Source organism: Eubalaena glacialis, chromosome 18 (genome assembly GCF_028564815.1).
Source record: "Eubalaena glacialis isolate mEubGla1 chromosome 18, mEubGla1.1.hap2.+ XY, whole genome shotgun sequence".
Lineage (NCBI taxonomy): Eukaryota > Metazoa > Chordata > Mammalia > Artiodactyla > Balaenidae > Eubalaena > Eubalaena glacialis.
Window position 1 is genome coordinate 55,168,490 of NC_083733.1, and position 10,994 is coordinate 55,179,483.

Below are 10,994 nucleotides of genomic sequence, written 5' to 3' on the forward strand. Positions count from 1 at the left end.
GCGGATGGAAGGACGCAAGGAAGGGAGGGAGGAAGAAAGGGAGGGAAGAAGGAAGAAGGAAGGCTACATAAATGGATAGTTGCGGAGTGCAGAGTGGAATAAGGCCAGGCCGGGCCAGGCTGACCAAGCAGGATCAGGAGCCTAGTGGTGGTATCCCTTGCTCAGGTCAATCCTCAGTGTGTGCCTGGGACTGTCCCGGAAGGGGGACTGCCCTGTGAGCTGGACAGGGGACTGACTGTGGGCTTCTGGGGGGCTTTGCTCCCTCGTGGGCTTCAGCGCCTGCAGCCAGAGCCAGAGCCAGAGCCAGAGCCAGAGCCAGAGCCAGAGCCAGAGCCAGAGCCCGAGCCCGAGCCAGAGCCCGAGCCTTAGCCCAGGCCCAAGGAACTGCCGTGCCCGTGGAGGGATGGGGCTTGTCTGAGGAGCCCGGGACTCCCTGCAGTCCCCATTTCCCCCCCACTCACCACCACCCCACCCCACCCCACCCCCTCCGTGACAAGGTGGCTCCGTGGCTCTGTCTGGCTGTGTGGCTCAGTGGGATTCTTGTTTCCTTCCTTATCGCTTTTCCTGGCTTTTCTTCAAATGTGCCTGACTTGCCATGTCCTGGGAACAGCACGTGGAAGGAAGCCCCTCTGCATCCTGAGAGGCACCCTTCCACACCCAAAAACACAAGGAATCTCTATGAGGAACTCATGATACACTTGCAGGAAAGATGCCGAAAGTCATGCTCATGATGCGAATGCCCCAAATCCCACCCCCACCCGAGCCCCTTTCCCCCAGCGCTCAACTCACCTAACCCGACCACAGCGCCATGATCTGGAAGAGGAAAGTCCCTTGGGCAAGGCATGATCCACTCGACTACAACCTTCTGGAAAATTCACCACCACCGATCCACTTCCAGTTGAGCTGTGTGTTTTGGCCTACCAGCACTTCATTTGCTAGCTTCCAGTCTTCTTGCTGGGATGTAGGGACCCCGGGATGGGATGGGGGCGGTGGGGCTATCCTCTGCTGTTGGAAAGTGCTCTCTCTGGGTGTTTGGGGTCGGCTCACCCTGACTGCAAGCTTCTGAGAGCATGGGTTGGGGCTCAGCACATCTCCTCCTGTGGTCCTGGATAGGAACTTCTTCATCGTGACCCCCCCTGGGGGTTCTCCCTGTGGTCCAAAGCACGGCTTGGGGTCATTATCAGCCCTGAAATCTCCAAACACCGCCTCAGAGGTGCACCCTCTGCCTCCCTCCTTCCTGGCCGCATCCCGATTCCACACCTGTCTGACTCGCTCTCTCTCTTCTCTGTGCTTGTGTGTGCTCTTCCGTCTTCTCCATGATTCTCTCCTCCTCCTCCTCTGCAGTACACGCGTTCCATGGCACTGGGTTCGCTTTTCCTTCTTAAACCCCTTTTGGCTCCGGTCAGTGCTTCTGTTCTTGGGAAGTCTTGGCCATCCCCTATTTCCATTGCTTTGCTTTGTTCTGTTTTTCACCTCATCAAGGACCTTCCATTCCCGGTCCGGACTGGGCATTTCCCTTCTGTGTCTTTCACCTAGGATGGAACGTCTGTTCCTATTTCTTTCAGCATGATCTGCATCCCAGGAAATGCACCACACTCCCCTTTGTTTTCTGATGAGTTTTGGCAGACTCGCCTGGAACTGGGTTGCTGCCACCACCAGAACCTTGAGCGCTGGAGGGCGCGGAACGAGAAAGCCTTTGAAAAAACGGAGAATGAAAATCACTGGGGCCTGGAAAAAATGGCTGTCGTTCCACTGTGGTTCTTTTGAGAAGAGCTAGAGCCCTGTCGTGATGATCACCACGATGGGGGTGGCAATGGACTGACACGGAGATTTGCAGTGAGTGCCCGCCTCCCTCCCTCACCCCACCCATGCCCACCGGGGTATGTGCCTGGGTTGGGACTCAAACACAGCTGCCGTCAAGGTCCAGACCCCAGGTACCCCACCCCCAAGTTCTCCTGGCCCTTTGCCCTAAGACACACACCGACACACAGACACAGAGACAGACAGACAGACAGACAGACACACACACACACACACACACACACACACACACACACACAGGGCGCCTTGCCCAGAATCAAACTCGGACAGGCATACCTGCCAACACACCTGGCTCTTACTACACTGTTAGAAGCCTGTCTCTTCTAGCTTCTCTAACATCTGCTAGCTGCCACAAGTGTGGTCTCAAAAGTTCCCCTCTTGCACCTCTGTAGTCATTTTGGACCCCAACCAAGCCTTGCTTCACAAGCACCCTTACTTTGGAGCAGTTCCAATCCGAATTCTTGACGCACAACTCATGGAACTAACTATGGCCTGGGAGGTTTTGCCTTCAGAACCTTCCTCCGTTTTGTAGTGCAGCAGAACATCATTCAAGTGCCTCCTGAATCTGCGTCTCCCAGGCTAGGCTGCGGTCCTAAGAAGCCCCAGTGGAATGCCTCTGCCTCAATCGGGTCTTCTTCTCTGTACCTCTGTTTCACCGTAGGCTTTGCCTGGTTTCTTCAAGAGAGGCACACAGGGGACAGAAATCTGTCAGCGGAGCCCCTACTGAGGAAAGGGCACTGGGTCCTGGGACGCCTCTGAGATGCATTCCTGATCGCCCCTGTTGCAGGAGGAAGGTGTCAGGCAACCGGTGTGCCTGAAAGAGAGCTAGGGTCCTTGGGGAGGGAGCACCCTCCTCAGCCTAGCCCAGGTACTTGAGGGAGGGTGGTGGTTTGGGGGGGGGTGGTGGTGGTGGTGGTCGTGGTGGTGGGGTGTGTGTGTGGAAGAGATGGGTTAGGGGTGCTGGGGAGCGGAAACGGCAGGGAGAAGGGGCTTCCGACACATTCCTGGAGAGCCCTGGAAGAGGCAGGGGCCCCGCCTAGTGCAGGCCCAGGGCATGGGCCTCCTCTGCCCAAGTCTAAGGGAGGGACCACCCTCAGGGGCCAGTGGATTTTTGGCAACAGACCATCCCTTGGAGCGGGACTCGGGGATCTTCATCGCGCCCCACCTCGCCGCATTTCACTCTGCACCCCTCTCTCACTGGCTGCAATTTCCACTCACCCCGAACCAGATCTGGGTCCACAGACGTCCCCGCTGTATCTATCTGCGCCTCACCACCAGGTCCAGCTGCTGCTGCCGAGAACGCGACATAGGCCCAGATATCTGGGCTGTGGGTAACCTAAGGAAAGAGGGTGCTGGCGCACCCTCCCTACTGTCCCCCAGGTGGTTGCCCCAGAACAATACCCCGGCCCGTCCCTCCAAGGGAAACCACCTGCCCCAGCCTTCAGTTGCAGAACCAAACCTCAGAAGGAGAGAACCCAAGAGAAATATCAACATGTGACTGGAATTGATGAAATCACCCTCTTGACCTCTCCTGAACCCGAGCCTCATTATACGCTCACTGGACTCCAGTTAGCCTGATGGGAAACACCTGACCACAGGGAAGGAAGGAAAAGAAGAAGATGGGACCACGGTTCCAGGGAGAAGAACCCCGCCTCTTCCCAGAAAACCAATACCCATGCCTCCGCCTCACGAACGAACCCTACCTTTAAACTTCCTGCCTTGTGAGCCCCCAGAGGAGAAGTTGATTGGTGAGCCAAGCCCTCGACTCGGGCGTGTGCTGTTAGTATCTCAGCCTGCGTTTCCTTGATGGCAGTGGGAATCCAACAGGGAAAGAAACTTCCCCGCTGAGGCAGGGAGCTTCGGTTGGGCTGGGACCTAAGGGGAGGCGTCCATACGACCAACTCGGGAAGGCCGCCTCTCACCGTGGCCGCTCGGCCCTCCTGTCGTCCTTCTGGCTGGTGGAGCTGAAGCCGGTCCTCCAGGCGCGCATGCGCAGGCGACCAGGCCGCGAGGCCTGGCTGCGCCTCGGGCACGGTTGCTAAGCGACTTGTCTCTGAGGGGTGGGCGACACGTTGGCTGGCTGGCTGGCTGGCGGGCTGGCGGGCGGGCGCAGGCGCGGGCCGTGTCCGGTGCTCTAGGAAGGGCCTGGGGCCTAGGTCTTCCAGTGGTCCGGCAGACCGACAGACGGAAGGAAGGGTGGGCGGATCCACGGCTCGATGGAAGGTTGGAGGAATATACGGACGGACTGTTGGGGCCCCGCAGAGTGGAGGAAAGCCCTGCCGAGGGGCGGCAAGCGGAGGGGAGGGGAGGGTAGGGGCGGTGAAGGGCGGGGAGGGGAGGGGAGAAGGAGGTGGGGAGAGGTTGCGAGCCTAGCGTGGAAGAATGGCGGAAAGAAGGGGTTTTCCACAGTTTCCTGCAAAGCAATGGAAGCGGCAGAGAACCCGCCCAGTGTGACGCCAGGGCACGGGCGGCCTCTGCCCATGTCTAGGGGAGGTACCGCTCTCTCTCCGGGTCAGTGGGTTTCTCGGCGACGTGACCGTCATTTTGAGCGGGGACATGGGGACCTTCATGCCGCTCGCCGCCTCACCAGGCACCAGATTCCAAACCACGCCCCCTTTCTCCATACAGTGGACTCCATCACCTCCCACCTAGATCCGGATTTGGGTCCACTTGGCGTCTCGCCACCAGTTCCAGCCATCAGTGTGGGGGCAGTGGTTCGAAGATGTCGACAGACACAGACTCTGAGATCCGGGACGTCAGTAACGTGAGGAGAGGAAGGCTGGCGCACCCTCCGTACTTCCCGCCATCTCCCTCTGTTCTCTCTCTCCTTCCCCGTCCCTACCCAGCTCACTCACCGGAGTTGAAGCCAGCCCTCCAACTGCGTGAGCGTGAGCGCGCGGGGCACGGGCTGGGGGTGGGGTTGGGGGGGTGGAGTGGGAGGCTGACCTCACAATGACTAGCAGGTTTGCTAAGGGTTGGGTCTGTTAGGCTCTAGGGATCCGGAGCGCCCTTTGTCGCTTGGCAGGTACAGGTGAAAGCTGTGTCCGGTGCTCTCTGAAGGGCCTGGGGCCTGTGACTTCCAGTGGTCCAGTGGATGGATGGATGGATGGATGGATGCATGCACGGAAGGATGGATGGATGGGATGAAAGCAGTGTTCCCATGTTGGGGTACAGGGAAGTCATGCTGGCTCTCACATGATTTCTATGCTAACTACAACAGCCTGTTTTGTGGCCTCTTAAACATACATTGTACATGTGCTTTCATCGTTACAGAAAAGCGTGCACTGTCCAGAAATAAAGACGTCCTTTTTCAAGATACACATAAAATGCCTCCCTTACCTGGACGCCAGTGCTACTAGTCGTCCGATGAGAAGGCTCCTTTGGCAGGCGCCAAGGCCATGCTGATTCGCGGTCTATGTGCTCATCTGTCTCTTTTGGAAACAAGAAGACAAGGAATGGACCCCTGACGCGATAGAGGTTCTCTGCCCTCACATATAAAACTAGGCTGAAAGTCATGCTTCTCCAGAGCAGTTCCTCCGAGCCCTGTGAGAGGCTGTCTCCCGCGCTCGAGTCCTCCGTTTGGCTCCAATAACTCTTTTCTTTTCCTATTATGGATTCTTTGTTGATGACTATCCTCATCAGATGGATGTATGGTTCAAAAAGCAAGAAGGACTGACGGATGAGTAGATGGACGGATTGTTGGGGCTCCCAAGAGTGGAGGAAAGGCCGGCCCGGGCCAGCCCAGGCTTACCAAGCAGGATGGAGTGGGAGGGGGGGCGGGTGAGGGGTGGGGGGAGAAGTTGGGGGCTAGTTGGGAAGAACTGCGCGGAGTAGGGCCTTGCAATCACATCCCTGCGAGGCACTGGGAGAGGCAGAGGCAGGGACCCCCGTCTCACCCGCCACCCGAAACCAGTGTGGCACCAGGGCATGGGCCTCCTCTGCCCACGTCTAGGGGAGCTACCACTTTCGGGGTCAGTGGATTTTCTGGTGACACGACCACAGTTCACAGTTCGAGCCGGGACTCTGCGATGTTCCTCGCCCCCGCCTCACCAGATGGCATCCCACACCCTCCTCCCATTTGACACCATTCCCACCCATGCCGATCCAGATTTGGATCCACAGAGGTACCCGGCGTGCCTTGGTCTGGCCACCAGCTTCGGCAGCCACTGGCGGAGACGGTGGCACAGACCCAGAGATCTAGGATGTCCAGAACCTGGGGACCGGAGGGCTGGCGCACCCTCCCTACATCCCTCGCTGCCCTCCGTCCTCCTCTCTCCCCTCCCTGGGCTCTGACAGCCAGCCTTCTACTGGTGGAAGCCTGCCCTCCGACCAGGCGGGCGCGGACAATCGCCTTGGTTGCCCCGGGTTTCCCGTTTGTTGCCCTGGCGGGTTACTCAGCAAACGGGGGCGGGGCTCTCCGTGACGCGGGCGCGCCCTCTGGCGGCTGGCCGGGCTAGGGGCAGGCGCCGCCGGCGGCCCCCGTGCCTTTGGAAGAAGCCCGGGCCCCCATCCTCCAGTGCGTCCAGCACATGGATGGAAGCAAGGATAAATGAGCGGATGGAAGGACGCAAGGAAGGGAGGGAGGAAGAAAGGGAGGGAAGAAGGAAGAAGGAAGGCTACATAAATGGATAGTTGCGGAGTGCAGAGTGGAATAAGGCCAGGCCGGGCCAGGCTGACCAAGCAGGATCAGGAGCCTAGTGGTGGTATCCCTTGCTCAGGTCAATCCTCAGTGTGTGCCTGGGACTGTCCCGGAAGGGGGACTGCCCTGTGAGCTGGACAGGGGACTGACTGTGGGCTTCTGGGGGGCTTTGCTCCCTCGTGGGCTTCAGCGCCTGCAGCCAGAGCCAGAGCCAGAGCCAGAGCCAGAGCCAGAGCCAGAGCCAGAGCCAGAGCCCGAGCCCGAGCCAGAGCCCGAGCCTTAGCCCAGGCCCAAGGAACTGCCGTGCCCGTGGAGGGATGGGGCTTGTCTGAGGAGCCCGGGACTCCCTGCAGTCCCCATTTCCCCCCCACTCACCACCACCCCACCCCACCCCACCCCCTCCGTGACAAGGTGGCTCCGTGGCTCTGTCTGGCTGTGTGGCTCAGTGGGATTCTTGTTTCCTTCCTTATCGCTTTTCCTGGCTTTTCTTCAAATGTGCCTGACTTGCCATGTCCTGGGAACAGCACGTGGAAGGAAGCCCCTCTGCATCCTGAGAGGCACCCTTCCACACCCAAAAACACAAGGAATCTCTATGAGGAACTCATGATACACTTGCAGGAAAGATGCCGAAAGTCATGCTCATGATGCGAATGCCCCAAATCCCACCCCCACCCGAGCCCCTTTCCCCCAGCGCTCAACTCACCTAACCCGACCACAGCGCCATGATCTGGAAGAGGAAAGTCCCTTGGGCAAGGCATGATCCACTCGACTACAACCTTCTGGAAAATTCACCACCACCGATCCACTTCCAGTTGAGCTGTGTGTTTTGGCCTACCAGCACTTCATTTGCTAGCTTCCAGTCTTCTTGCTGGGATGTAGGGACCCCGGGATGGGATGGGGGCGGTGGGGCTATCCTCTGCTGTTGGAAAGTGCTCTCTCTGGGTGTTTGGGGTCGGCTCACCCTGACTGCAAGCTTCTGAGAGCATGGGTTGGGGCTCAGCACATCTCCTCCTGTGGTCCTGGATAGGAACTTCTTCATCGTGACCCCCCCTGGGGGTTCTCCCTGTGGTCCAAAGCACGGCTTGGGGTCATTATCAGCCCTGAAATCTCCAAACACCGCCTCAGAGGTGCACCCTCTGCCTCCCTCCTTCCTGGCCGCATCCCGATTCCACACCTGTCTGACTCGCTCTCTCTCTTCTCTGTGCTTGTGTGTGCTCTTCCGTCTTCTCCATGATTCTCTCCTCCTCCTCCTCTGCAGTACACGCGTTCCATGGCACTGGGTTCGCTTTTCCTTCTTAAACCCCTTTTGGCTCCGGTCAGTGCTTCTGTTCTTGGGAAGTCTTGGCCATCCCCTATTTCCATTGCTTTGCTTTGTTCTGTTTTTCACCTCATCAAGGACCTTCCATTCCCGGTCCGGACTGGGCATTTCCCTTCTGTGTCTTTCACCTAGGATGGAACGTCTGTTCCTATTTCTTTCAGCATGATCTGCATCCCAGGAAATGCACCACACTCCCCTTTGTTTTCTGATGAGTTTTGGCAGACTCGCCTGGAACTGGGTTGCTGCCACCACCAGAACCTTGAGCGCTGGAGGGCGCGGAACGAGAAAGCCTTTGAAAAAACGGAGAATGAAAATCACTGGGGCCTGGAAAAAATGGCTGTCGTTCCACTGTGGTTCTTTTGAGAAGAGCTAGAGCCCTGTCGTGATGATCACCACGATGGGGGTGGCAATGGACTGACACGGAGATTTGCAGTGAGTGCCCGCCTCCCTCCCTCACCCCACCCATGCCCACCGGGGTATGTGCCTGGGTTGGGACTCAAACACAGCTGCCGTCAAGGTCCAGACCCCAGGTACCCCACCCCCAAGTTCTCCTGGCCCTTTGCCCTAAGACACACACCGACACACAGACACAGAGACAGACAGACAGACAGACACACACACACACACACACACACACACACACACACACACAGGGCGCCTTGCCCAGAATCAAACTCGGACAGGCATACCTGCCAACACACCTGGCTCTTACTACACTGTTAGAAGCCTGTCTCTTCTAGCTTCTCTAACATCTGCTAGCTGCCACAAGTGTGGTCTCAAAAGTTCCCCTCTTGCACCTCTGTAGTCATTTTGGACCCCAACCAAGCCTTGCTTCACAAGCACCCTTACTTTGGAGCAGTTCCAATCCGAATTCTTGACGCACAACTCATGGAACTAACTATGGCCTGGGAGGTTTTGCCTTCAGAACCTTCCTCCGTTTTGTAGTGCAGCAGAACATCATTCAAGTGCCTCCTGAATCTGCGTCTCCCAGGCTAGGCTGCGGTCCTAAGAAGCCCCAGTGGAATGCCTCTGCCTCAATCGGGTCTTCTTCTCTGTACCTCTGTTTCACCGTAGGCTTTGCCTGGTTTCTTCAAGAGAGGCACACAGGGGACAGAAATCTGTCAGCGGAGCCCCTACTGAGGAAAGGGCACTGGGTCCTGGGACGCCTCTGAGATGCATTCCTGATCGCCCCTGTTGCAGGAGGAAGGTGTCAGGCAACCGGTGTGCCTGAAAGAGAGCTAGGGTCCTTGGGGAGGGAGCACCCTCCTCAGCCTAGCCCAGGTACTTGAGGGAGGGTGGTGGTTTGGGGGGGGGTGGTGGTGGTGGTGGTCGTGGTGGTGGGGTGTGTGTGTGGAAGAGATGGGTTAGGGGTGCTGGGGAGCGGAAACGGCAGGGAGAAGGGGCTTCCGACACATTCCTGGAGAGCCCTGGAAGAGGCAGGGGCCCCGCCTAGTGCAGGCCCAGGGCATGGGCCTCCTCTGCCCAAGTCTAAGGGAGGGACCACCCTCAGGGGCCAGTGGATTTTTGGCAACAGACCATCCCTTGGAGCGGGACTCGGGGATCTTCATCGCGCCCCACCTCGCCGCATTTCACTCTGCACCCCTCTCTCACTGGCTGCAATTTCCACTCACCCCGAACCAGATCTGGGTCCACAGACGTCCCCGCTGTATCTATCTGCGCCTCACCACCAGGTCCAGCTGCTGCTGCCGAGAACGCGACATAGGCCCAGATATCTGGGCTGTGGGTAACCTAAGGAAAGAGGGTGCTGGCGCACCCTCCCTACTGTCCCCCAGGTGGTTGCCCCAGAACAATACCCCGGCCCGTCCCTCCAAGGGAAACCACCTGCCCCAGCCTTCAGTTGCAGAACCAAACCTCAGAAGGAGAGAACCCAAGAGAAATATCAACATGTGACTGGAATTGATGAAATCACCCTCTTGACCTCTCCTGAACCCGAGCCTCATTATACGCTCACTGGACTCCAGTTAGCCTGATGGGAAACACCTGACCACAGGGAAGGAAGGAAAAGAAGAAGATGGGACCACGGTTCCAGGGAGAAGAACCCCGCCTCTTCCCAGAAAACCAATACCCATGCCTCCGCCTCACGAACGAACCCTACCTTTAAACTTCCTGCCTTGTGAGCCCCCAGAGGAGAAGTTGATTGGTGAGCCAAGCCCTCGACTCGGGCGTGTGCTGTTAGTATCTCAGCCTGCGTTTCCTTGATGGCAGTGGGAATCCAACAGGGAAAGAAACTTCCCCGCTGAGGCCGGGAGCTTCGGTTGGGCTGGGACCTAAGGGGAGGCGTCCATACGACCAACTCGGGAAGGCCGCCTCTCACCGTGGCCGCTCGGCCCTCCTGTCGTCCTTCTGGCTGGTGGAGCTGAAGCCGGTCCTCCAGGCGCGCATGCGCAGGCGACCAGGCCGCGAGGCCTGGCTGCGCCTCGGGCACGGTTGCTAAGCGACTTGTCTCTGAGGGGTGGGCGACACGTTGGCTGGCTGGCGGGCTGGCGGGCGGGCGGGCGGGCGGGCGCAGGCGCGGGCCGTGTCTGGTGCTCTAGGAAGGGCCTGGGGCCTAGGTCTTCCAGTGGTCCGGCAGACCGACAGACGGAAGGAAGGGTGGGCGGATCCACGGCTCGATGGAAGGTTGGAGGAATATACGGACGGACTGTTGGGGCCCCGCAGAGTGGAGGAAAGCCCTGCCGAGGGGCGGCAAGCGGAGGGGAGGGGAGGGTAGGGGCGGTGAAGGGCGGGGAGGGGAGGGGAGAAGGAGGTGGGGAGAGGTTGCGAGCCTAGCGTGGAAGAATGGCGGAAAGAAGGGGTTTTCCACAGTTTCCTGCAAAGCAATGGAAGCGGCAGAGAACCCGCCCAGTGTGACGCCAGGGCACGGGCGGCCTCTGCCCATGTCTAGGGGAGGTACCGCTCTCTCTCCGGGTCAGTGGGTTTCTCGGCGACGTGACCGTCATTTTGAGCGGAGACATGGGGACCTTCATGCCGCTCGCCGCCTCACCAGGCACCAGATTCCAAACCACGCCCCCTTTCTCCATACAGTGGACTCCATCACCTCCCACCTAGATCCGGATTTGGGTCCACTTGGCGTCTCGCCACCAGTTCCAGCCATCAGTGTGGGGGCAGTGGTTCGAAGATGTCGACAGACACAGACTCTGAGATCCGGGACGTCAGTAACGTGAGGAGAGGAAGGCTGGCGCACCCTCCGTACTT

At 58.7% G+C, this 10,994-nt stretch overlaps 1 protein-coding gene across 1 annotated transcript; it reads right to left on the minus strand.

The window, feature by feature from the left end:
- Window positions 1-7,169: 7,169 nt before the first annotated feature.
- On the minus strand, window positions 7,170-9,979 carry LOC133078969 (uncharacterized). The gene is made up of 2 exons (XM_061174201.1): window positions 9,895-9,979; window positions 7,170-8,068 (listed from the first exon to the last, which is right to left on the minus strand). The coding sequence occupies exon 2, from the start codon at window positions 7,884-7,886 to the stop codon at window positions 7,230-7,232; it is 657 nt and encodes a 218-aa protein (XP_061030184.1). The 5' UTR covers window positions 7,887-8,068; window positions 9,895-9,979; the 3' UTR covers window positions 7,170-7,229.
- Between the last annotated feature and the right edge of the window lie 1,015 nt (window positions 9,980-10,994).